At 42.5% G+C, this 27960-nt stretch overlaps 1 protein-coding gene across 1 annotated transcript in view; it reads right to left on the bottom strand.

The window, feature by feature from the left end:
- Positions 1-27583, bottom strand: part of Sns (sticks and stones) — a 330519-nt gene extending 302936 nt beyond the window's left edge. The window contains exon 1 of the mRNA XM_076386724.1: positions 27445-27583. Coding sequence (XP_076242839.1) covers positions 27445-27526 — 82 coding nt within the window. The 5' untranslated portion in view covers positions 27527-27583. The remainder of the gene's footprint in view (positions 1-27444) is intronic.
- Positions 27584-27960: the final 377 nt, after the last annotated feature.

Below are 27960 nucleotides of genomic sequence, written 5' to 3'. Positions count from 1 at the left end.
TCAATTTAGAATGCTGCAGTTTTTTAGAACACTGAATTCCTACCCTTAATATTTATAAAAATATGAAGATAATTCTTTTGCCAAGTTTGATCAATTCTGTGAGAAATCAGAATTGTTTAATTGTATTCCAGATTGTAATCAAGCAATACCTGCCGCAGCTCTATATACCCAGAGAGCATTAACACGAGAACAGAATAAGTTTCCTCCACTGTGATACGAAACATGTTATTTCGAGTCAATTTGATCTTCAATAATTTCAAAGCGTGGTTAACCGAAATTGGGTCAACGATGCACCAATACCCAGAATTTTCGCTGCAACTTCGTCAAACTGATCTACTCGAAAACGTCACTCGCCGAGCTCCCCCGCCCCCCACCAACCAAATGCAATGCAAAGCGACAGCGTTGATAACATTTCGAGGTCGACAAATAAAAATCGAGACAAGTGGATGGGACAAATTGGTATCGACCTTCGGGAAAGGTGCACAAAGCAACGATACATCATCGTTTCATCGAAGCTTTCAATCGTGAAAACATGAAACAACTCAAATACAGAACAAACATGTTCAAACGTACTTAATATTACGACCTGGTTGCACGGTATCGAAAACCGTTTTGATCTTAGTGTTACAGATAGGGAAAATCAACTGGCCTCGAGGGTCGTATAGTTACTGGCACTATACAAACTTTTAATGGCAAAAGTGTCCTATGAGACTCTCAGTGTTTCGATGATGATCAACGAGGATAAACGATTAGCAATTCCCTTGTGCTTGAGGAGAAGCTGCAGAAAAGCGGCCAAGTGTTTTAAAATATGTTAATTTATGATGGATGAGCTGGAAAGCTTCTCTCAAACTTTTTTGGATTCAAAATGTGGTCTAGTGCTTTCTCATTCTGGAGTCAAGGTTGTTGTCTCTGGTTCTTGAAATTAGTTGAAATTTCTCTTTAATTACGTTTCGTTATTGCAAGTGATGAGAGAGATACGAATTATCGATGCATAAACTGGACTTGGAAAAATATTTCCTGCGTCGTTATAAGCTCGTTAGCTGAGTAGATTCCCGAGTCTATGATGGAAACAAATATTCCTTTGACGGTATATTAATTAGAAGGAGGTTCTAAATACTTACTCAAACTCAGAACAAATAAAAGAATATTCAATTCACAATAAACCACCAGAGAAACTTCAAACCTCGAAACTGAGTGAAATAACTCAGTCGACTCTCAAAATTCAATAAACAAGAGCCTACTCAAAAATTCCTCCAACTCCTATGCCACCATCCCTCGACCCACCCCCAACATAAACAACACCTCCAACCAAAGCCTTCCCAAAAACTCAAACAAACCCCTACCCCTCCCACTCCTCTCAAACTGCCCCCAAAACACCTCTCTAAACTCTCAATAATTCTTGTCCCCAAACAACCCCATCCTCCACAAATCACCACTCTCGCCCTTCCCCAGAACCCCACCACTCGCACCTCTAACTTCCCCTCCTAAAACCAAAACCCCTAACCCAGCGCAAGGACGAAAGCCCTCCCTCGTTTGCACTTTGAAACCAGACTCCGTTCGCAGCGCGCGTCGAAAAATAGGGAAGCTCGAGTGGCCGAAGGGGTGAACAATTACCGAATGATCGAGCGTCCGATATCAAGAGGGCCGAGTCGCGTCCCAGGGAAGCTGATCGACGAGAGATCAGCCCCCTTTCGCGACGCAGACCGTGGGTGCATAGCTTCAGAGGAGAGGGGGAGGAAGTTCGAAGCGCGGCGCGAGAGCCGCAAGGGAGGTCGTCGGAGATCCCCTTAGGCAGGCAGCGTGGTCGCCTCCGAGGCAGCGCTCGGTGCCGCGTGGTGTCCTAGGGTGGAGCCAGGTTGGAGAGCGACGGAGCAGAGACTTCCAGGCGGCTTGAGCGCGAGGGTGTAGGTGCTGCTGCGCCCTCGGGCAGACCGCGAATCCCGGATCGATCTTCCCCATAGCTATGACGTCACGGCCGACCCACTCTCGCGACGCCACCCTCGCACGTCGACACCCCCCCGCGGCTCCGCAGTTCCGCAGCACCGCAACTCCAGCGACCTAACCATCCAACCTTTCCCTTCTCTGCTTCCGGCTGCTGCTGCCTCCCCTCCTCCTCCTCCTCCTCCTCCTCCTCCTCCTCCTCTTCCTCTTTCTCCTGCTCCCTCCCTGCCCGTAACCTTCCCTCTTCCGCTCTGGCGGCTGGACCGCCGACCCTGGAGCTACCAACGCGCACGCCAATATCGTCTGCCGCCGTGTGCACACGCCAACCTGCCTGGATTTACCTTCAACTTCTTTTTCCCTCTGGGGAACCGATCAGACTTCCGCGGGAAAAGCTTCTTTCCGCGGCGATGGGCGGCAGTGGGCGGCGGCGAAGGGCAACGCGACCGCGGGCACGCTGCTCGCGCGAGCCATGTGCCGCACGCGACAGTGGACGCTCGGGAGGAGCGGTGAGGCGGTGTTTGCAGAGCCTCGGAACGACGTTTGCTGTTTGGTTTTAGGGAGTTCCGCGGTGGACCTGGAGAGGTCTGCGTTGGGCGTGCAGCTTTGCATACGGAGACGCGGGTTTCAGCTGGGGATTGGAGGGAGGCTGGGGGAGGGGATCGAGTTGTAGGTTTTTGGACGAGGTTTGAGACACTGTCCCTTCTTTTTTCTTTTCTAAGCTTGCCTTGGGGAAAGTGAAGGGCTTGGGAGCAGGTGGAGTTATTTTCGACTTCTGTCTCTGCTGGTTTTTAGGGGACAGTGTATCTCAATTTTTTGATCATCTTGCAAAATTGTGACTCAATTCGTTTGAACTTTTTTGACTGTTTGAAGGTTGAGGGAGAGTCGAAGCGATTCGACATGATCTGGTCCCATCACGAGCCCCGATGCCTCGGGGCAAGTCACGTGTGGAGGATGCTTGAGTCTGTTTAGTACCTAACGATGATATTTTATTATTACTCGAGTTCTTTGGGATTGGAGTAGTATTGTATTTATGAAAACAGGATGTGGTGTGTTTTAAACTCATCCTGTTCAGCTTAGAGTCAATGGCCTTCTTCTAATTATTTTTTACAGACTATTATTAATCCTTATCGTACCAGATATCTTCACCCGGAGTTTAAATACGAATTTCCAGGAATTTGAATTCAGAAAATTGAAAAAATTATATAAGAGGACTTGGACAATGTGTAAATTAAATATTCGAAAATTTGAAGGCTTTAAAAATTTTAAGTGATCCCACCTAGTATAGTCAGACTTAAATCGTATTTAAAATTTCAGCCAAGGCCTCAAGTATCTACCAAACGTCATGCATGATGACTCAGTTAGTCCAGATCCTACTCTTCTTATACTTATAACTATCTCCCATCCCTCGAATAATATCTTGAACCATTTCTTCAAAAAATCCTGCTCTGTCAAGTGAAAATATCTAGCAAAAAACCTACATTATCTGTTGCAACAGAATTCTTCGTTCTAAGAGCGTAATAAAATGATCCATTAACCGTAGGTAATTAATTTATTCATCCTGTACTCGCTTCGAATCAACAATGTTCTAAAATAACCGCAGCCAGATACCAAGTAACAAAAAGACACTCACTGTACATTCCTAAGAGTATCACTTTCCAAGCTACTTGCGTTCGTCTCAGGTTCCCTGGTCTGTCTCTGCAAGCCACTATACATCCTGATATTTATACTCTTGCAATTATCCCAATAACCAAGCAGTAAATTTCGAACTTTACGTCTGTGTTAGGAGCCCCACTTAAAACATTCTTCGCGAAGAACACTTCAACATTAATTGCCCGATCTGGCGAAACTTTGGGATAGAGGATCCATCCTATCATCAAAGAGTCAGTAGCTCTTGCAACACGATTCAGTATTCGGAATACTTAATGATCACTGACCTATTTTACATCAGCGACATTCGGACTGAGTGGCTCGAAAATGACAAGTGCTTGATATCTCGATGGAAAACAGGAATCGAGGGAGGGTTGCCCTCACCTTGACTCTTCCTTGAACCTTCCAAGGTTTTCGGTGCAGCAGTCGACCCTTCGTGAAATAGTGGCGACTCAGGAGGGACACGGCAGTGCAACTTTTTCGCACGCTGCTGAGGCGCATAAACGAGCTAGGAAAAGACCCTTTCTCGTTTCTTGGAAACGCACGAGTGAGGGTGAAAAATGCACCGACACTTTTTCACCAGTAAAAAGAATAAACGCGCCAGCGATAATTACCGCTTTATGCGGTATTAATAAAGCATTTCTACTTTGTCAAACGTATTTTCCGCTCATTCTGTTCGCTTCCTTTGGGAAGACTTCAACTTCGCGTCTTCGAGCACACGTGCTGTGTGTTTTCAAAGAAAAGATGTGATAATGTATACTATGAAAATAATGAGAAGGAAGTCTGACTTTGGCGAGCATATCCTGTCGCGAGCTCGCAAGAAAGCTACAAAACTAATTTTTTATTCTGCTGTTTCCGTTCACTCGTATTTATTTTAATCTTTTTCCATTCGTTAGAGATGGTCTATAAAGACAAGACATTTTTCTTCTGAAAGGGATCGTAAAAATTATGAAATACGAGACTACAAAAGTGCTCATGATGCTACGGTGATGACCAAAAGAAAATTAAACTCTACTTTTTGTAAGTAACTTTAGCGCTGCATGCCTTGCCAATATTGGAATATAATTACACCCTATGCAAACTATATTTTAAATAGAACGGATGTGATGCATCCTTTCAGAGAACTGTAAGTATTTATTAAACACGTAATGAACGAAAACTATTCATCGTGGTGAACGTAATATTGTAAACGAACACCTTTCAATTAACAGATAACAAATTTTTGTATTTCTTTTCCATACCGTTACAGTAGAATATTCAGAGAAATTGATAGCTGATATCATCCCTCGGGTAATTGGAATCCACAGAAAAATATACATACCTAGAACAAAAAAAGAATAATATTAATAATCTAGATTTTTTAAAAATATCCGTAACATCGATAACAAAATTCGAGAAATATTATTAAAAAACTAAAGGAGAGACTTTCATTTATGGGAATTAAATGGATAGAAATATTTGGCTGAACACCCACCCCTGAAATAACATTAAATCTCTAGATAAACATCCACGCGCTCATTTAATTTATTTGCAATAGTGACATTTCCGAAATGAAAAAACGCCCTTTCGATCTGACACCTCGTGACGCTTCATCCCTCCACCTCGTTTCATCCCTTTCCCACTGGTGGAAAACCATCACATTTGGTCACATTTGTGTTATTAGGCTACCCTCATCTCTCATTAGTCTTTCATTAAACGGCGCATTAAAAAGGGAATGTACTTCAACTCTAACTGAATTATGCCACATTTTCCTATTTCTCAAAAATGAAAAAAAAATAAGCCTTTGATTCAACTTTCATTGTGGAACGTTTTGGTACTCGTTAATTATCCTGACATGAGTGACAATTTAATCAAGCCTTATCATTGCAAATTAGTCAGATTTTTAGAGTATTCAAGTTTGTTAGAGTAACGAGTCTGGAATCAGAATTTTCAATAGAACTTTTTTTATTTCCTACTGTGAGACATTACTATTCTATTATTTTCTGTATAAAACATGCTGATGCTAATTACATGTATGATAATACTGCAAAATTTCTCTGTGCCCACGAGTTGACGAATCTTTATGGGAGATAATAAAATGTCATTAGGTTATATAAAAAGTAGCAGTGCGTAACAGTACTCTAAGAAATTTATTATTAAAATCACGTTAATTCGTAAGCCATAATATACTAATATACGATATGTATAATTAAGCTCACTTAACATTTCCCAGTTAACAACGCTGGAATTATAAAAAGGATGTACTAACACCAGAAACAATTTTTTATATCTCTTGAAGGGAACATGTTCTAACACCTGCAATTGTTACAAAACAGGAAACCTATTATTTTTTAATACACGTTACACTAACAAACGATAGGTAATTCCAAAACCCCTTTAAGATGAATGGAAGACCATTTAGTATGTTAAGTTAGCAAAATAGTTAATTACGTCGGTAAATTATTAAATCATAATGACTAGAATTCTCGTAATAAAGCTAAGGAAATGCATAGTCGTAAAAATTCTCGTTACCTCATTGGACGATTGAACATAAAATTCATCGAAACTTATTCTTCCTCCAAAGGACCATTATACTTCAGTTAATTATTAATTAACTAGCCTGTAGTTCTTGCGTTGTTATGGTTTCTTAACAAATCAAATTAAATTAGTTCTTAATTACAACCCCATCTAATATTTTTTATATCAGATACCATATTTTGAAACTTTCCACGAGCGACAAACATTCTAGGAGGAACAAAAATTCGCAAAAAGCTGAAAATTATCCAGAACTTGCTAATTAAGTTCGAAGCACTGTAATGGTGTAATTTTCTTTGCAATTAAACTCACAAGGGTCTCTTTTCGCAGATAAAAATGGAGAAATATCACGGGAGCGCAAAAATGGTGTTGATCCACTCGCCAATTCTTTTTTCCTACCCACACTAGGCATCCTAATTCTCAGCAAACTTTCAATTTCCATTCCATTATACTTCCAGCCTTAAAAAACAAACTTCAGTCACTAAAACTTCACAAGTAGCTCAACATCCATGTCAGATATCGAAAATTCCATCGTCCAATTAATTCCTCAACACTTCTCGCTCGAAACCTCCAACTTCGACGATGCAAAAATAATCACCCTTCATAATACGCGTTTTTAACACACGCGTCCTTTTTTTCCTCATTTGCATAGTTCACTCGCGGCACGACCTTATCGCAAATCTCTTTCAATTTTCCTCCGCGCGAAAGCTTTAGAGCAGCTCGATTTATTCCGCTCCAGGCCAGCTGATGTCACGCGACTTTCGATTAATGTGTTATTCATTTAACTCGAATTCAATTAATTTCTTCCCCTCCTTGTTTTCCCAATTCGCGAACTCACCAATCGACCTTCCTGCCTTCTCCACTCTCGACATGTCTATGGAAAATTCATCGACGAAAAATGCCGCCCGTCCCTTTCCCACCCTTTCACGTTTACTTCGTTTCACGTTTTTCCAAGCGATATTTCGTGACAATGCGATAGGAAACAGTCGAATAGGCGTGAATTAAACGGAAGTGTTACAGTCCAACGCTTGAAGAATTAAAAAAAAACAAAATGCCGCGCATAAACATATTTTTTACGAGGCATTGTGCGACTTTCCAGCAATTTGCCATGTGCAATACGCTAGATAGAGAGGGAAGAGAGGGTTGAAGGGGGACAAAGGATCGCGCGTTGAAAGAACGCCAGTTCAACAAATAACGATATAATCCCGAAAAATGTGGATAGCTTTTAACCACCGTTTTCCCTCCCCACTAGGCGAGATCCGTGAAATAACGCGCAGCTTTGTTTCCATTACGTATTTCGAGCTTCACCACGATTCGCGCGCCTTTCGAAATACAGCCGATCTGATGGTCACACGGAGATGCAACGTGAGCGAAACAGGTTCGATGAAACGCTGTGAATGAGCTGTGGGCTTTTTAGATTTTATTGTGACTGAAAGGAGAGACGGTTCTCGTCGTTCAATGGCTGTATTTGCAAGAGAAAGTATTTCTATGTGATCTAGAGGACGATGAAAGATGTGGTTCAAGGAGGATACTCTTTACTTTTTTACTGTTTACTATTTTCTACTATATACCTTTGTACTACTATGCTCTTTTCCTTCATTCTTGTAGTTATAATTAAAGGGTATATTTGAATATTGTATATTTGAGGGATAAGTTGAGCATCGATGAGGTCCTTTAGCACTACAGAATTTTAAAATAAATGAAGAAAGTAGAATTAATCACTAAACATTATTATCACTGTAAGTGGTACGAATATATCCACAGTATTTGTCTTCTGAAAATATTTACTTAGAATGTTGTAATATTATAGTTGGAAGAAGCGCAAGAGATTTCGAACGATTTCCATCGAGGTGGAAAATGTTTCCCCTCGATCACAGATTTGGACTATCCTCGAATTCGAGGCCCGCTGTATCTCCATTTCCTCCGTCTCCCAATTCGTCAGAAGCTCCACTATTCTCGCATCGTTCAATTACCGAATGATTTACGCGCGCGATAAAATAAAGCAGGAACGGCAGCCGATCTGAAATTTATGAAGCCCCCCGTAGAGCAGAGCGTCTGAAAGGGAATGATACGAATCCCCTGACGCATATTGCGTCCCCGACGTTGACAGAAACGAAATCAGCCTTCTGTCCTTGCGTACTCAAATAAAACTCGCTTACGAGACACATATTTTTATATTCGTATTCCGAATCACCCCGCGAGCGTACGGAAGCAACGTTACATGTGGGAATCTTCTTCGTGGTAAAATCGTCGCTATCGAGTCCCTCCCTTAGACTCTCTTAGAAAATCCCCCCTTGGAAGGAATATCGAACGAGCCAACCTGCAGGAATGTGATAAATGTATGTTTTATTATTCTGAGAAGTCTTGAGCAGATGGTGAAGACCATGGAGAGTTGTACAATATTTGGAGCTTAATAATAAGAAGAATTCTAATTCTACTTATACATTAATTCCAACCAGCCTATGGGGAGCTGCAAATTACTCACAAGCTTCTAAATAACTTAATTTTCATCGTAGAAAGAAGCCCACGAATGTTGAGTAGTCCTCTACAACAGATCCACAGTTCATGTTTCAAACTCTCTAAGAGAAACCCTAATGGAGATTTTTTTAAATCTCCACACGAGATATCTTCTTCAAGTGATAGACTATTCTCTCTGTCCACGATAAAAAATCGAATTTCACAGAGAAAGTTTCCCCTCGAAACGTAATTTGAAAACAAAGACCTACTCCGTAGTACCCCACTTTCCCCAGAAGCCTTTCATTTCCTCTCGCTCCTTAATCCCAAGAAGCCCGTGAAAATTGCCCATTTTTCCCGAAGAGCCATCCCGAAGAACAAGCACGCGCTGACCCATCGCGGTTATTCATGCACTCTTAGGTTTTTCACCGAGGTTCGGCGTCGTGTTGTCTGGATTCGGTTCGCTCTAAAGCCGTTCCTTCGAAGGGGTTGCTTTTTCCCCGCGCAATTTGCGTTACCGTCGTTGCTCCTCCCCCGCTGGAAAAAGCAGAAACTGCCTCTTTCTGCTTCTTGCTCGGTTCGCTGTTTCCTCGGCGGGGATCCATCAATTTGGTTAAAGTATTTAGCGCGACGAGTAGCAAGCATCCTGTCGGACGCGGCTGACTAGATACAACCTCGCGCACGACCGACGCGTGTATTCATTATCATTTCTAGCCGCGCTGCGGCGACGTAATGCATCGTCGACACGGTGCCTGGGAGATATTAGGTGTGGCCACTGGTGAGATTCATGGGGAAATCGCCGACGATGTGTACTTCTTGTTTTCTTTACCAGAACAGGGATAGAGGAGTCAATGGAGTTCTGAGTTTTGGGATTTGAAAATTTGGGAATTTTGAGCTCGAGGGCTTTGAGGGCTTTGGAGTTTAGGGGTTTTAGGATCCAGGGGACCTAGGGAATTTTGAGACCAAGAGATATGTTGAGGCCTAGGGGGATCTTGAGACCTAGGGGCATCTTGAGACCCATGAGAATTTTGGGTGCTGATGGAATCTTGGGTCCTTGGGGTATCTTGAGACTCTTTTCTTTCTAATGAATTCAAGCCAACAAAGTAGCAGCAAACCATACCCCACTCTATATACAAGAACAGCTACTTCATTTGCATTCATTGGCGCAGTCCTACTCACTGACTGTTTTTTTAAGACTATTTATATTTAGATTTCTTCAATTACTACTATCTACACCATCTCCTATACTTCCTGCATTAGCATATTCTCTATCCTGCCTGATTAAGCAACTCAAGCAAAGAGAGAAAATATAGTTAATCGAGTGTTCTTCGATATTCGCCAATATTGCCACCTGATCACGAAATCGCGCAACAAGCCTGCAACGACTACCAAAGTGAAACAGCACACAATATTTACGCAAATAAAAGTTATGATAACAGCTTCCACAACATTTTCCGTTTGTTGAACTTCACAAACATCCAGGTAGCGAGTTGCTCGATCGCGGACCATTGGAGTACGAAAAATCCTATTTGCTCCCTTTTTCGAGGGACCAACTCGAGTTTAGCTACCTTCAGCTACTCCCGCTGGCCAGTGCTGACCACTGATGGAGCACCTTACGTCGTTTCATCCTACATACACATACTCCCGTTTGTGCGGGCCACGTACATACCACACCACCAACTGATTTTGATGCGCATGTTGCACAGGAGATAGACTGCTAGAGGCGGACTTTACGTACAAGTAAAATTCATATTTCAAACGTAGAACCGAGCACAGAATTCTCTCGCCAGAAACTTCTTACTCTAAGATATACATTATAAAAACTAGCGTCTTTTAATCGAAGAATATACCGATTTGCGATCCTTTCGATGAAACCTCCAATAACCTGTTTAACTGTTTAAACAAGTCTGTCTTTGTTACTAGGTCCTCAAGTTACATATCCATTTTACATCAAATTTCCCTCAATTATCTGCCTCGATTTTCACGTTTCATCTCCAAGTACGTTACCTAAAAACCACGATACTTGACATTCCTACCCTATTACCTATTACTTCCTATTCCAAGCCACGAAAAAACACGACAATCATCCCGCAGAAGCCCTCGTGTCCTTTCCCAGCCGCGAGTGATTCCTCCATTCCTTTTACATATTCATGCTAAATCATCCCCGCGTGTATGGCGGCAAGTTCCCGCGGATTAAGTACGGCATTAAGCCGCGTATCTCCGCCGCGCGGTCTTCAGATGATCCCACACCACTCGAGGAACTTCTTACTACAGAGACACTTTCAGGTCTCGCGCCAGCGACTTGACAATACCGCACGTACTGCTAAAGTTGTCTCAACTGCTCTGTCCTTCCTCCCTCTGCCCCCCCCCCCCTGCCCCTCCCCCCTACCCCTCTGTGCAAGCTCGACGTCCATCCCATTTTCTTCCCCCCCTGCGCGACTAAAATTACGTAAATTCGCGTTCGATAAGGACGGAAACGGAAATAATTTCGCGCGTCCCGTGGCGGAATGGCAAGTTGGACCCGCAGCCTTATTCGATGTGGTTATCAACATTATCGCGATCCTCCGTTGTACTCTGTAGGGCGGGATAATCTACCCCAGTTTCGTTCGTTCCAGGACTATTTTTGCCCTCCAAGATTGGATTATCCTGGGGACCTCGTTTGATGAGTTTCAGTTTGGGAAGCCTCGAGGACATGGGGATTTTCGAGTAGGTGCAATAGGTGTTGAAATGTAACTCTAGGTGAGAGTAAATATTATTTAAATAGTATTTAATTAGTAATATCTATTGTTATAAGTAGTAATGAGTAAATAGTGTTATTATCCACAGTTACGTTTCTATTCCACCCCATTTTCGGTACAATATTTCACAGAGCAGCAAGCTTTTTGTAAGTCGAGTTGGAATAGAGGAGATCAACGATCATCGGAAACGAGGCTGCCGCGAGGAAAGCAACGACAGAGCTGGGGCCGCTTGCAGAACAGCAAGAGAGAGGTCGAACAGGGAGAAAGCATCGCGACGAATGACACCGAACATTCGTGGAAGTATGCATGATCCCTCGAGTATCGCGGAAGATGCCTCGTGCTTTCTCCATTTCGCCTCTCCAACCCCTTCCGAGTTCAACTTTTCGTTCCGTGGAAGCGAGAAACAACTCAGGAATTTCTGTGCTTCCTTCCTCTCTGTCGCTTCTGTTTTTCCTCTGTTTCAGACTCCTGTCGAAACAGGGTTGTCCAGCATAGAAAGCGTCTGAGCAATTACGAGCCCATTCTCCTTTGAAAGATCTTCGAAATGGTCTTCAGCAAACTGCCCTTCGCTAACTTTCCATAGACACTATTCATTTCCTCGTCCAAAGAATTTCACCAGAGTCTCTCAGGGTGATCCCTCAACCCAAATATCTATATTTCTTTATCCAAAGAATTTGACTAAAGCCTCTCAGAGTTATCCCTCAAAGAAAATGTCTATGTTACGATCAACCCACTGATTCCACCTCCCGTCTCACATTATCCGCGCGGAAACTCGGCTTAATTCCAAAATAAATCCCCTTTATCTCGCCCAATCAAGCCACTCTGATCGCTCGACTGTTACCCTAGGCACGAGCGCGAACAGGGGAAAAAAGAACGCGCAATTTTCCCGAGAAAATCGTTATAACCACCGATCAGCCAGCCAAATTCTCCGAGGGGATTAACTCTCAGCTCGCGTGCATAGACGGAACGCTGTGCACGTGCCAAACCGATTTCGTCGCGTCGCTGGGGAAGGGAGGCCGAGGGAAAGATTAGCAGGGTACGATTTATCGCAAAATTTCCCTGCGCTGCGGCCTGGCGCGGCGCTGTTCAACGATTAACGAACGATCGGCGGCGTCAAAGGAGCCATCGTCACACGGTTCACGGTGTCCAGGGCTTTTCGTGCGGCTAGCCTCTGCTCGAAATAATTTTCCAGCGCACCGCCGAGTTCCTATCATTTCTCGATAGGTCGGCGTCGCATTGGAAATGCGTCAATTAACTCGCCCGACAATACCAAGTAACGATTTCACGGGGAAACTGAGAGACAGGGAGCAGCGGAGTCCAGTACGCTGGCTGGAATGAACCGGCTATTTCCGACAGATCATTTCACCAGGTGCTACTCCATTTACGTAGGTATTAATTAGCAGGACCGTTCACGTGCAACCCCGCTAGCACAGGCATTGCGCATGTTAATAGCGGTTTAGATCAAAACTGACAATATTCGGCGAGTTTCAACAGATTTGATAGGAAGACGAGATTAGTGACAAGGGAAAAGAGGGATCGCGGAGATTTATGTGAAAATGACGAGGATTGTTGGGTTCGGATACGTTTGATTCATTGTGGAGCTAATTATGAATTCGGATTTTAGATGAGCCTCGATCGCTTGGGGTGGATTTTCTTTCAATCTATTCTAACATGCTGAAGTATACAAATTTTTCAATTCCCTAATTTGCGAATATTGAGGTGGCGAAGCTACTAGGTACGATAAGCAGTAGCAGTATTAGTAGTAATAGTAGTAGTAGCTAAATAATAATAATAGAGAAGTAGTAACAGTAGGCGAGTAGTATCAGTAGACAAGTAGTAAGAGTAAACTAGTAGCAGAGCAGTAGACAAGTAGTAGACAAGCAGACAAGTAGTAGTAGTAATCCCATTCCCAATCTCTTCCATCTACATACCTTTAGAACCATATCTGATAAAAATTTATCCCCGCGGTTACTTTATTATCAAACTAAGGTTCAACCCAGGCGACCTATCGCAGGCAAAAGTTCCTAATAGACCCGGAGCATTCAGAAATCAGGAGAAAGAAGTTTAAACTGCGAGGAACCCAGCACAGCGACTACTTTTCCTTAATCGAACAATGTAATCTATCTTTTTGATCAGCTTGCTGGGTTACAGAGACCCCAAAGTTCCACAGGAGCTGCTGATCATGTTAAATCGAGTGTAATTTCGGATTTTCTACGCGTAGAAGTAAGGGACGAAGGGTGGCCAATAAAGAACCCTGATGGAAAGTCAATCCACGCAAATAGGATGGCGACGAAGGGCGGGAAGACTCGCGGGGAGTCGCGACGGAAGTTATGGGAAATCTAAGGAGGCTGTGAAGAGTCAGTGAACACGTCGAGAAGCGAGGAAAGTAATAAGGGAAACCTGGGACAAGACAAAGAGAACTCTTTTCAGGGGTAGGAATCAGCAAGGCGGGGACAGAGCAGTAAGAAGACCATGAAAACTCCGTGGAAACTGTGGGAACGAGCAAAGGCCTGTAAAAACATAGACGACTATGCAAATGGCCATAAAGAAGACAACGAGAAATTATGAAGGAAACTGAGGAACAAGTTCGCCCAACTCGTACGTCCACTCTCTCTGAGAGCAAGGACAGAGAATGAGCGGAGCTCATGTATCTATTTCACTGCTGCATCTCATTATGCAGTTGAAGAGTCGGCAAAATTTCACTCCTCAAATCAATCTATATGATACACAGAAGCAACTTTTAAAGGGTCGACTCTATAGGGTTTTAGTGAAACACTTTACTTTCCCCTTTTCAATTTATAACACTGTACCGAATATTAACTGCATATATTCAATAATTTTAGAGATATTAATAAATATGGTTCCCTTAGTTTCCCGTGAGGCGATCATTTATTTAACAACAATTTGCTATTGTTTTATCTCGAAAATAGTTACGTACAATAAACAGATTTCACTGTGTGAAATGTATCTTCATTTGTCACAATTGAACCTTTGAACTTCGCACCATCCAATATTGTGTCAATGTTAAAATACGTCACGCTAACATATTGTCATAAATGTGCAATTATTTGGCTCCCAAAGTTATTACGGATCCATTCTGAAAGCACTGAATTTCGCATCCCGTCAAAATCTGAGAAACTGTGTCATTCATAGACTGTCACATTATCCTGACCATACAAGCTTCGTAATCAATGCGTAACCTATGATGTCGTATCTAATTACACGCCAACAATTTTAGTGATTATTAACGGCTAATGAATCCCCGGAAACAAGCAATGTTTGTATGTGCGCGAATAATGATAGCGCTGTGGCGCCCCATTCATCGGCCAGCAAAAATGGAATAAAAAGAAGGGACGCGGAGCATAATAACCGCGTATGGGCTATCATATGCAATAATTAATTGTCGCAGGGGTCACGCGAGGTCACATTTTACATTATGATTTATGCGCAGCGTCCGTGAGGAAGGTTTCTCGGTGTCCAATTGTGAGCAGGAAATCACTGTCACGAAAAGGTATGGGGCAAAATTTCTGTACTATAGAAATGTGGCACAGACTATACGAGGAACTGGAGATTAAATGCTGAAGAATTACGATTTTTCATGAAACTGATATTCGATCGAAGATCGAGAGCGAATAAATATGCTTCAAAAAATTGATTTTATAGATTAAGGAAATTACGTGTGTAGTCTTAAGAAGATGAGACTGAAATAGATGAAATAATGCTTTGCAGTGATCTAATTTTGCTTTTAGTTCAATGAATGTCCTTCATTGCCAGTCCCAAGAACTTAGTGTATGCTGTTGATGTAATATCTCACTAATGAAGCAAATAGCTTCATTATGAGTTCGATACGCTAGTAAAGGATTATTTAAGTTGTTAGTTATAAAAGCGATCATGTTCTGACTATAAGGAGATCGTTAATGTTTAAGACTTTTGCATTTAATCCTACAGACACTCCTGTATGCAGTCATCTATGCTATCCGAGACTATTACACATTTATTAGCCGTCAACTCTGTATTAGTACGCTAATGGCATGCTGAACGAGAGACTCTTCAAAAAACACGACACACGATCCGCAGTGTCCAGTGGTATCAAATTTTAGGACCGTAGATTGAATAAAACTCTGAATGAAATCTAAATTAAACTATTTTGTAGATTCGTAAACTGTATCATGCTGTACACTCTATAGTTCCCTAAAATCTATAGCTTTCTAAGTTCTACATGCTCCCTAGATGTTGCAAGCTCCCTGGATGTTGCAAGCTCCCTGGACGTTGAAAACTCCCTGGACGATGCAAGCTCCCTGGATGTTGCAAGCTCCCTGGACGTTGCAAGCTCTCTGGACGTTGCAAGCTCCCTGGATGTTGCAAGCTCCCTGGACGTTGCAAGCTTCCTAGATGTTGCAAGCTTCCTAGATGTTGCAAGCTCACTAGATGTTGCAAGCTCCATAGATTCTACAAGCTGTCTAAATTCTACAGCTCCCTAAATTCTACAAGCTCCTTAGATTCTACAAGTTCCCTAGTTTGTATAAGATCCTTAAACACTACAAGCTCCTTAGATTCTACAAGTTCCCTAGTTTGTATAAGATACTTCAATACTACAAGCTCCCTAGACTCTACAAACAACTCCCTAGATTCTTCAGCATTCCGAGTTCTACACCTATCCAGATTCTACACCTATCCATTTCTATAGTTCTATTTTCACAGGTCTGAGCCAAGTCTATCCACTAGAATCGAGAAGCAGCGGTATTTCCGAGATAACCATGGCCAGATGATGCTTCGCTCACGGCCAACTGCGGCCAGAGCAGATTAATAAAATTGAAGGATAAAAACTTGGAAGATAAACTCCCGACTTGCCACATTTCTACCCTATCAGAGCACCGCCCCGCGATTAACGAATCCCACCCGTTTACTTAGCGGCAGAGATAGCTTCGATTCCACCTGCTCCTTTTAACTTCATTGTCCATCATAATCGTGGAAGCAGGGTTTCGACTAATCCGTAACGTTTCCTAGAAAACGTCCAACTGGCTACTGCCGTCAGTTTCTTTGGAACTTTCTTTGCCCCCTGCCAGTAACGGTAACCCATTCCCCCGGAAACCGTGGCTGTTGTGTTCTCGATTAATGACGACTACGTCGAGACATTCGATCGTGATTCGACGCTGTTACGACACAGCAATTACGAGGCTGGATAGCCACGCTCTCGGAGATAAGCGAGTCTACGATGCAACAGCAGGCTACTCATTTACCTCCTTTCTCTATTTTTTTCCCCTGCTCGCGATATGCTACCTGAATGGCTCCATCGTTTCGATCGACATCGAGCATATCCCGTAATTACGGAACGTCGTCGAGCGTGCTGAGATCGCGAGATGCTTGTTCCCGATGCAATTAATAATCGCGAACGCTATCTCAGCCTGTGCACCATAGTATCATTCGATTCTGGCGAAAAGCCGGGGCAATCGATACTCCTTCCATTAGCATAAAGACGCGCTTCCATGCCGACTGTTTGAGGAACTGTTACGTTGTTCAGACGATCGGGTTCTGGGAGATTGATTGAGGAATGATATTGGAATCTTCGACGGGGAACTGATTTGTTATTACTCGACATGATTCGGTTTTCTAGGGTTTTATGAAGTTGCTAGAAAACACAGGGGAAAACTTGCCACTTTCAGAAGAATTTTTAATCCCATTTCCTGATCGATTTAATGATCACGCTTGTATTACTGGTGTAGAGAGGATTACTTCCTATGGCTGTTTTTCAGTTCACATGTGGAAATTCTTTTTTGAAAGAACCTCTGTGACGTTATCACGAGATGAGCTAGTATCCACTACACTATTTGGACACTTCCATATTATTGCAATATGTAAAATACGAGAGATAAAATTCTGTGATATAGTTCTGGCTACAAACCTCATCTTCTAGCTATAAACCTCATGTATAAGGTTTACAAATATCGATGAGAATAACATTTGATAGCAGTTAGAGTAAATAAAAAAGTGTAAGAATTTCACGAGTTTCCAATAACGTGAAAATGGCCAAATAATTCTGTACAATAGTGGAGGCATCCCAAAGATATGTAACAAAATAACAGACCAGTTCAGCATCCAAAGTACTGACCCGAGACACGACACCCACACTCTGACCTCCCTCAAAAGGTCACTTTCATTACTTGTGAACCAAAACACCCATCTGCCCGCAAGAACACAATCCAGTAGTCAATTAACCCAATAAGGATCCCAAGCCTCCCTGAACCAACAATCTTCCTTCTGACCCCAAGTTCGTCCCAGATTCGCCCCAGACGCGACCTTTGGCCTAACCCCTATCACTGAATCCCAAAATCCCTCCTCTAATTTCACGGCGGTCGAAAAAAGCCGAAAATCCCGAGACCCTCCCTCACGAACCGGAATTTCCAGCGAACCACGCGGCAACAACAACAACAAAACCGCGAGCAAACACCTAGTCGACGGAATTCTCGCAACGAATCGACGAGCAAGTATCGAGAGCCGACCGAAACGGGATCCGCTTGCAATCTGTCCACTCGGCGCCCAGCTCCGAGTGCAACCCCCTTTCGCCAGCGCAGACAGAGACATTTGGCACTCGTGGCCTCTGCCATTCCATTTAGCCCGCGTTCCGCGCGAACTGGGAACGAACTGGGGCCAACTGGCTCAGGGGTCAGCGCACAGTGAATAGAAATGGGAAGAAGTGTAAAGGATGACCCGAAAATTGATACTCGAAGGAGGTTGATTTTATGTGTGAATTCAAGTCTTTAAGAGAGTGACTTACTGACTAATTTTTTTCTCTCCACAGACCTCTCTTCACAGACTTCGTCACGAACTTTTCCACAGAAAAGTTTTAAATTACATCCTCAAAAAGCTCAAAAATTCGCAGACCACCCTAAATCGATCCATGTTCGCGTTCGACATCTGTAGCGACACGAGGGCAACGGAAGTCCGCGACAAAAGGGCGAAACACGCAGGGGTGGAAAAGGGTCGGCGAGCCAAACATCGTGCCAACAGTTAGCTCGCGTATCGGCTTCTTCCACGGCGCGGAAAAAAGGAGACGCGTAGGTGCGGAAGGGGTGATCCCCGCGTACGCGTGCAGGGGGTGTAGAGGGTAGGCAGAGGCAACGGGGGGATCCATCCACGGCTGCATTATCCCGCGACCCTGTCCTCTGCCCCGTCGTGCCTTTATGGTTTATGCTCTTTCGCTGCAACTTCTCATTCGTTTGCCAGCAACTTCGCCCACCGCCGCGTATCGATCTCTCTCTCGCTCTCGACGGCTGCCGTGTTTGCGAGATTCGAGACAGCTATCCGATTTCGCGAGATCCTGTCAGCTTCGGGGTGGGCACGGGGGCAGAGGGGTGGCTTCTCTTTTCCCGAGACGCGTCGATTTTCTGGGAATTCCGTCGCGGCTGGGGATAGAAATCTGCTGAATCTTGATGGAGACATCTCGCGCTCGCGATCGATTGTTTCGCAATGAAGGGATTCGCTGGTGTGAGCGACGCTGGGATGGCGAAGGATCTTCGCCAGTGGATTTCTGGACACCTTAGACGCTGGCAATGAGAATAGATATGTTGCAGAAGGGGAAGGGTGTCTCAAAAGATTTAAGGAACGATATGGTTGCTCCAGGATTTAATTCTTTATATTCGTTTTCTAACTTTCACTCTTCTAGATTTCCAATTTCCTGTCTATTATTTACCCTTTCTCAAGATTTGTACGGGCCTGGTCGTCGTCAGGCACATTTGGCGACCAGACCCAGGCAGAGCTTGAGAACAGTCTTTGTTCGCGCTTTCTCCATACTTTTCTCCGTTTTCCTCTTTCTTTCTGATCGTCTCCTATCTTTCTCTACACTCTGCCTTTTCTTGTTCCTTTTCTTTCACTTAGTTGCCAGCTGAATGAAAGCGAGTGCAGGCCGTTCATTCCTACTCGAACTTCCGAACGAGTCATATTAGACTTCTTGTACTACATCGCTATTTTTGTAGTGTGCATTGTATTTCATTCGAGTGAAGTGCTAGATGTGCGTCATAACTTGCACAAGTATCACCTCAGTCGAGGTTCAGGTGTGGATTTGATTCACTGGGGGAATATTGTACAGAAGTAGAGAAATCGAAGTCATAAATATTTCTATGAGAGCTTGAGAATTTTTTCTTTCTAAGAAAGGCTGAGATTTTGAAGCTTTAAAGCAGTAGTTAATTTAGACTTCAATATTTCAGAAATGTAGGTGGCAAGATATTAAAGAAAAATCATGACACATTAATCCCCTGAAATATCTATCTTCTTTTATTCACTGTATCATCGCTATGAATTATGAATTATTATAATCTCTGTTATTTCTCTACTTAAAATCCTGAAGGAAAGCATAGAAAGTCTTCTGTATAATTACTCATTCACCTCATCTCAAAAATAATGTAGCGAGAGGAACGTGTGAGGGATAGTTTCATCTCGCCGCAAAAATAAAAAATCTCGTAAATCCACCCAGTAAAATTTCGTGGAAAATATTAAAAACTCGTTGTATATTTCCGTTGACGGTTTCGTTGCGCTTTTATGCCCCACTTGGATGCCCCGTAGCCTTCGTAAGGCTTCCTCCTTGCACTTCTGCATATAAATATCCGTGCTCTAAAGCGATATTAAATTCGCGGTTTCGAGAAAAGGGGTAGATATATATATATATTGAAAATTGCGGGGAGAGAAGCTGGCGTAAAATTGAATTTCGATTTCCGCCTTATTTTTGCCTCGAAACCCTGCAACAAACAACAGAGGAGCCTCGTCCGACACCCAAGGGGACCTAAGCATTGACCATTACTACTGAAAAATAATTTATTCAATCTTTAAGACATACTAATCACTTTTCCTTCTTCTACATTCTTCTTATCCTATTTTCCATACAATTCTCAAATAAAGAATTCTATAAAAAAAAAGAAATTGCATGTCCACCTCGGTGTCACAATAATATTCAAGCTCCAAAACACTCTCCTAATAAATTGTTTAGGATCTAGTATAAGACTCACGAAAACACTACTCGAGGTACTATTCAAAATAATAAAGATGTTCTTCTGGCATCTTCTGATGATAACCAAAGCATCAAAAGGCCAATAATGGCGAGGTTCTCTGTCCAGAGATCAATTCTCGTGCGAACAGACCGACGAAACGCTCTTGTCCCGCGTATTGCTACCGTCGTGGAATTAATACGAATTTCCATAACTATTGGACGAGGTTATCGCAACTACGCGTGTATCCATATGTAACAGGAATGGTTAGAGCCGAGAACCGTGGAAACTCGTTCGAGCGTACAGTCTCCACGAAGGCGACTTCGGTTTTAGTGTGTGTGGATCATTCGCAAACTGAGACGGGATGGAAGTGATACCCTCACAAGCATATGGATTAATCAGAGGAAAAATACCCTCGCAAGCATATTGATAAATGGGAAAGAAGTACATACAGGGTGTTCGACAGGTGTCAGAAATTTTAAGAGACGATTCTACACGCTAAAATAATAGGAAAACGAGGGATAAGAAAAATGTGTCTCAGATCTAGTTTCAGAGTTATTAATTACTGAGAAAATACTATACTTAAAATTAGCGTGGCGTGTGTCTGACTTAGGGCTTATTTCACTGACTGCTCTGTGCCTGATCTAGCTACTGCAAGCCAGCAGTAGAATAAGTCCCAAGTCAGACATATTTCTCTGAAATTTCAGTGAAATTTCTCTGAAACTATAGTGTCCTTTGATATACTTATATCCTTATTTTCCTCCATTTGAAACTACCGTATCCTTTGATACACTTATATCCTCATTTTACTCCATTTCATCTCATCTCGTGCCGTCCTAAATTTCGCAAAACAAGAAAAAGAAGGAAATAGAAGCTTCTACATCCGCGGAAAGTTATTTTTACGTTCAACAGAGTTTCTTAAAAGGACACGGGCTCGTTAAAATGTTTCTCTCCTTCCTCAAGATTTACCAGCCAGTTTTATACATATAATTTTGAAATACCCATTACATTAACGAGCTGTTGACTTTTTCTTTTTGTTTCGTCTCGTAGTTCGCTGCGAGAGCGTGCATTCAGAAATGTAAACGACAACGTTACGAACGCGAGGAGGAAGGTGTAGAAAAACGATCGCGAAAAATTCAAAAGAAACATTCTGGGCTGAAAGAGTGAACCGGCACAGAAAGTGGAGGAGCGAGATATTCCACGATAAATCACGGCGTTTCATGCAAATATTGTAACAATTGTACGGTTCCCGATCGACTATTCATCGAATGCCTTTCACACTCTACACACTGCACTTTTCGAACACGCTCTGATCGCAATTTATCATCGGTCGATCCCTCGATCTCTGCAAATCTAATCACCATGATACATATGGTCCTGTCTACGAAACCTCTGCAACGACTTCAGAGTCTCTGAATAATACAATATTTTCCCTACTCCCCAGATTTCTATATTACACAAAACCATAACCCTCGACTAGTGTGACATCAGTATCGTAACATGATTCTAATTTCATTACTCGAGTTCTGCAATGAAAAAAGAATAATTTATAGTAGCATATAAAAAATTCACAATTTCATTGTATTAATTCCTGTAAATCATTCATGAATATTACTCCTATGAAATATTAAAAGTTACTATAAACCCTGTGACCTACACCACACTAGTCAAAGCTAAAATACAACTCCCGATTTTATTGATGATCCATATATAATTAATTTTTTCTCCTTCAATAATCCCTATCAATCGTCCAAGCGAATACACAGAGGGCCACATTTTCCCACTCTAAATCGTTTGGTATCCCCCCTCATGGTCAACACTCAGGCACTCTCCCGAATAAAACCAACGACCAAAAGCAAGTGCTAGGCAATTCGATCGCTGTTAACAGAGAACACTCGATGCTGTTTATATCGAGTCGCGATTCACGAAAAAAAAAGAAGAAAAAAAACGAAACAGAAAAGAGCTGGCTCAGCTTTCACGATCATCGCTGGAAAACGCTTCGAGATCGATGAACGATCGGCAAATGGTCCATCGTGGGTCTAGGGGTACTAAAACATTCGACGCGCCGCGAAAATCGCGATACATCGTTTACCTTCGTCGAGATGATCGCCACTTTGTTCGCAAACACTCGATTCCTGTGTTGAACTGCAGCAGTAATTGACGCCTAAACGAAGGCCAGTTTCGTAATTAATATTCTTCGCGGCAAGACACGCATGCGCGGCGTTTCCAAGCGTTCCCTCGAAAACAGGTGCTACGATTAAGGCTGATCCTCTGAGCGGTGAAAGGAAAAGGCGTAAATACGAGCATGTGTCTTTTCGATTCGAGGTCGAGATAAATATCGCGGCTTAATTACATCTGTTGTCACGGCGAAACGACTTCAGCCACGTTTTCGTAAAAAATTGAATTCAATTATCTGGATTATAATAAAATCTAGAAGACGCAATTTATGTTCTCAGAAAATATCTCAAAGATAGAAATAGCTGGTTTCTAATTATGGAAGAGATTATTAACGATAACGAAAGGAAATTTACGTGGAGAAATCCTGTGGATTTAGAAAAGAATGAAGTATCTGATCTAATGTTTCCTCTGCAGCAGAAGTTGCAACGAAGAGTGTCGCAAAATTGAATATCGGTTTTTGATGACTCTACAATTGAATATCCATTTCGACATGTCCAGCAGAGAAATGTGTATCGAGTTACAGTCTCGATACTCTTTGACAACTGGCGAACTTTTTAGGAAATAAAATAAACAAAAAAGATCATTTAATGGGATTGCACCTGAATGCTACAGGGAACGCAGATTGCCACATAAATCAAATAAATTGTTTAGATGTGTTTGTACTGTAATTCCGTTTTATTTTATTATTATTGCGCAAATATTGCTTGCGCGAGCGGGCAAACAATCGTTATAATAACATTACCCTCCGGAGGGAAATTATACTCACAGAAACAGTGTGACCAGGAGTACAAACAGTCAAGAAAATTAATATCAATGTCAATTTGATGGAAAAGTTAAATACTAGCGTGACAAACTGTTTACCATTTAACATAATGCAATACACCTACTGCATTAGTATTTGCAACACTCTTACTACAAGACGTGAAGATTCAAATAAACGACACAAGATTCTACAAACATTCGTGATATTTTCTGAAGACTCCTTAAACTTAATCAATTCCAAAATACTCAAAGCATAGATAAAATACTGATACTATTCTTCACTCCCCAAAGAAAAGAATGAATTACAATATTCCATGGTCACTGAAAATCCAAACTCCTCAACACTTCACAAAAGAAATTTCCCACCTCGGTGCTCCTAAAATAGCATAGCCGTCAAATTGCACCAACAATTTTCCCGCAATTTTCCCCTTAATTAACTCGACTATTCCTTTACAAATCTCAAAGACCACAGGCAATTTCGCCAGTGTCCTGGGCGGCTGTGATTAATACGGATCCTCGCGATGGTGGAAATCAGAATGCCCTGGCGTTAATTCGACGTCCCGAGGAATCGAGGCAGATATAAAAATCGTCGAATCAGTCGGCGAAAAAAAAGAAGCAGGGAAAAGGAAAAAGACCGGATGAAAATCTCATTTCTGAATTACATCGTCTCTGCTCCGTATCCGGGTCAGAGAATTTCACGCAGGAATTGTGATTTCCACCCCCTCGCACCCCGTTCAGCTGAAGATGCGCCACGGAATTCAGTCTATCTCCGAGCTTCCAGCAGGAGTGGGGGCAAAAATGGCGAAATTCGTTAAGCAGATTACGAAGGATGAAACTCGATTAAAAACCTTCGCGAGAACTACTGTTGCGAATCGAACTTTTTCGCAGTCACGCGGTGCGTGCAAGTGGATCAGTGATTTTTCGACCATCGTCGACAACGAGAGAGGAGTGGAAAATTTATGGGAGCCGATTAACGATTCGATTCGACGATTAAACACACGGGTGTTCTGTGATGAACGCCAAATCGGTCGGGAAATAATTACCGAAGCCGTGATCTCTCTTTGTTTTTCCTTTTTTCGGGTGTGGACCATGGGGGCAGAGGCAATTTTTATTAAGCACTTTAGAGATCCTGTTTCAGAGAGGTCTCGTGTACAATTTTTACTGAACCGAACAAATTTTTCAAAATAGATAGAAATATTTTACTCAAAAATCTGTACGAGTTTGCATTTTTAGCAATAGAAGATTGCATGAACACCTAGGAATGTGAGTTTCGAGAGAATAGAAAGTGAGAGAGTTTCAGTAAAATAATTATTTCCCATAAAACTTAAGGAATGATTATTTTAATGAATAATTTCATTTACTATATCTTAAACGAAGAATGAAAATGTGATATGAAATGAATCTTGAAATAAATCTCGAAGAAAGGCAAGCATACAAACCCGTGAATCACTCTGAAATTTCAAAACAAGCTCCTCCCATAAGAGAACAGTATTATCTCCATCAGACCAACAATCAAAACCATCTAAAATCCACACAGACACAGGAGCAAAAAATATCATTTACAGAAAGCTAACGTAACATCGCAGACACGCTTCCTCCACTTTTCCCACACTTTTTCCCGCGACGAGGCCCCGCGTGCACAGTGAATAAAGAAGCTGGCCAGGAAGATCGCGATCGCCGACGTAACCACCCACGAAACACCCCATATAAAGCGTGATGAATTATATCCGCGTGCTATTCGTTGCCGAGCGATGAAATTTTAAAGAGATTCAGCCGCCGCAACGCGCAATAAACGGCCAAATCTCTCGCGTATAATGTATGCAAACAAGGGTGGAGAGGGGGGTGGGAAAAAGCTGAGGAAGAAAGGGTTGCAGCGATAAAGCTAGACCACATCCCCAGCGAGATGATCGCGATTTCGTTTACGAACGATCGGTCGACGAGCGATTCCATGGCTTCCTTTTCGATTCATTTTCCCGCGAAATCGCAGACGTGTGTTCTTCTCGTTAAGATCCAGGTTCGAGTCGTTCATGGTCGCCCGACTCGAGGACGCTGTTTACGCTTGCTCGGAGCCGTCTCGTCTTCTAATTGGTCCTCGAAGCGGCCTCCCAGGAAAAAATAATTACTCCGAGAGGTGAGGTGAACGGTTTGATAACCGTGGATACCCACCCCTTCCCACCCCTTTCTTCGACAGAACTTCGAGCAGCTATCTTCTTGCTTCTCTTTTTCTGAACGAAAGTCTCCCTGTCTAGTTTCCCCTCTTGTTTTACTTATTTCTCGCCCCCTCTCTCCCAACCCCTTTTTCTCGTGCACAGGGCGACGCGAAAGCACTTCGATTTATATCGATGTTATCGTGGTTGGTGGAAGCTCGTGGGGTCGAAGGAGCATTTTATTCTTCTGCGATTAGAAAATGAGCAGAGCAACGGAGTTGCTGTGCACTCGAATTGAAAAATTATTTCGAGATAATTTTAGAAGCTACTTGGGGCTGATTTTCCTTGAGAAGAGAATAAATTGTATAAAAGTATAGACGCAAATATTTTTCAATTCGATGCAATATTACGCTGGAAACATTACGAAGGTTTTAATATCTTGATGATAACTCAATACTTGGACCCACAATGCTCTCTTAGAAATGATGAATAATAAAAGAGGTAGTACCGTGGAAGCAATCCAATATCAACACGAGAAGAGGATAAGAAAGAAGGTCGATCGTGTCGCGACTGCATTCGTGCACGGTTCTAAAGTTTTCATCGATCGAAGAATTTGTAACCGGAAGGAATTCTTAGAATACATCCATGCGAAGTTGCGCAGAAGGGTGACGTCCCAGTAGCATCGGTTTCAAGCGCGTCTGACCATAAACGCTCTGATTCTCCTTCGATTCTCATATTTCGTGGCCCTCTCACCCATGAATCGCAACGCGCAGCGAGAAACGTGGGAACAGTTTACCATAGTCACAGCAAATTGGATTGGTACGACATACACGAGCGAACACAGAATGTCGCGAATTGACCGAGGAATCCGCTAGTTCCTTTTCCTTCAAATAAACTTGCATCTATCCCATCGATTATATCCTTCAAACAAGCTACTCGAAAAGTTCAAGCAAGAAACGAGATAATGGAGACAGGGAATTTTTTTCCTTGGTATAGAATCAACTTTTATTCATAGACTCTGTGTACGTCGAAAGAAATTTATTCGCTGTTTTCGCTCAAGTCACTTTTTCTATAAACGTTGACCAATAGATATAACTCAAACGGAAGTCAATGGATGGAAACGGCCAGGTCCATAAATCAACAAACTCGCTGCTTCGACGAGGAAGTAGGACATTTACGAGTGAGAATGTCTCTCAGTCGGGTAAACGTTTGTCGCAAGAAAAAAGCTACTTGCAAGTGTTTGAAAGTGTGTTTTGTTCAGGGACGGAGTAGCAAGAGCGATTGATATTTAGATTGATGGAACAACGATGTGGAGACAGAATATTCTATTTCTGACTGAGGAGGAAACAATAATTTCTGTACGAGAACCCATTGGGAACTTGATTTAAAATCTCGCGGTCGATTTATTAAAAATTAACGAATCGTTTCGAACTGTACGCAAAATCTCGAATACCCTAACAGTAATTTTTGGAGCATTTTACCGCTCAAATCAATTCAATTATTTTGACCAAGTGCTTTATTAGAAATTTCGTATTTCGCGCTGAGAAACCAATGCACCGATTTATTTGCGATTGATATTGATAATATAGTTATTTATGCCATAAATTTTGGAGTATACATTATTAGTACACAAGAACACGAAAAAAGGATAATGAATATTTTATTAGAAATCGTGCAATTTAAGCACAGTACTGTATTAAAAAATTTGAATTTCGCACCATGAATAAATTATCGATTTCCCAGCTCTAGAATAATCATCGGAAATTTTAAATTTCCCGCCGCAAGTGGCCCCAATTATACAAAAGAATTTAGCCAACCCTACCAATCTCAAAACACCCAAAAACAGTTTCAAGAAGTGTTCAAAGTATTTTCCCAGCAACATTAACTAACAATTCATCAAAATTATTGTCATTACTCGCTCCGAGTCGTTTCTCAAAAATTTCAAATTTCGCGCCAAAACAGTCACCGCTCATAGCAAAGAATTCCATGGTCTGAACGCGACGATTTAGCCAGAAGTAGTGACTAAACTTCTCAGATGAGAAACAGGCTAGTTTACGAAGAAGAAGCAAATAAAAAATCGCTTACCTTTAACGGGGGATGTCGCAGCGAAGACGGCGAAAAACAGGATCAGTCGAGTCGTCGAAGGCGTCATTCCGTAGTCCTTCATGGTTCTCTCGATAGTCCGCTACAGGTACATAGATGATCACACGCGAAGCAACGTGCGTAAACACAAGAGTCCACTCGCATATAAGCTCGGCGGATCCTCGTGCCCGACGGAGAGGCAAAAAACCGTCGCCAGTCCAAGATCACGGCTGCGACGTCACTCGCGACGCGAAACCAACATTCGAATCCGACTCCCACTACCAAACGATCGCGGGTTCAACGTTCCTCCGCGTTCCTCGCGAAAAGCTACCGATCTTCAATCACGTAGAAAAAAAAAAACACGATTCTCCCTTAACCTCAATCCCCAGCCTCCCCCGCGCGAGACTGTACCAATCAGGCTCACTTTCTTCGAAAAGAACACCCTCAGAAAATCGTGAAACGATCGCGTGCCGCGTAACCACGACCGACAGTCACCCTCAACGAGCACCGATTTCGATA

The sequence above is a fragment of the Calliopsis andreniformis genome, chromosome 10 (genome assembly GCF_051401765.1).
Source record: "Calliopsis andreniformis isolate RMS-2024a chromosome 10, iyCalAndr_principal, whole genome shotgun sequence".
Lineage (NCBI taxonomy): Eukaryota > Metazoa > Arthropoda > Insecta > Hymenoptera > Andrenidae > Calliopsis > Calliopsis andreniformis.
Note: the sequence above shows the minus strand (reverse complement) of the source record. Positions and strands in the feature narration are given on the sequence as shown.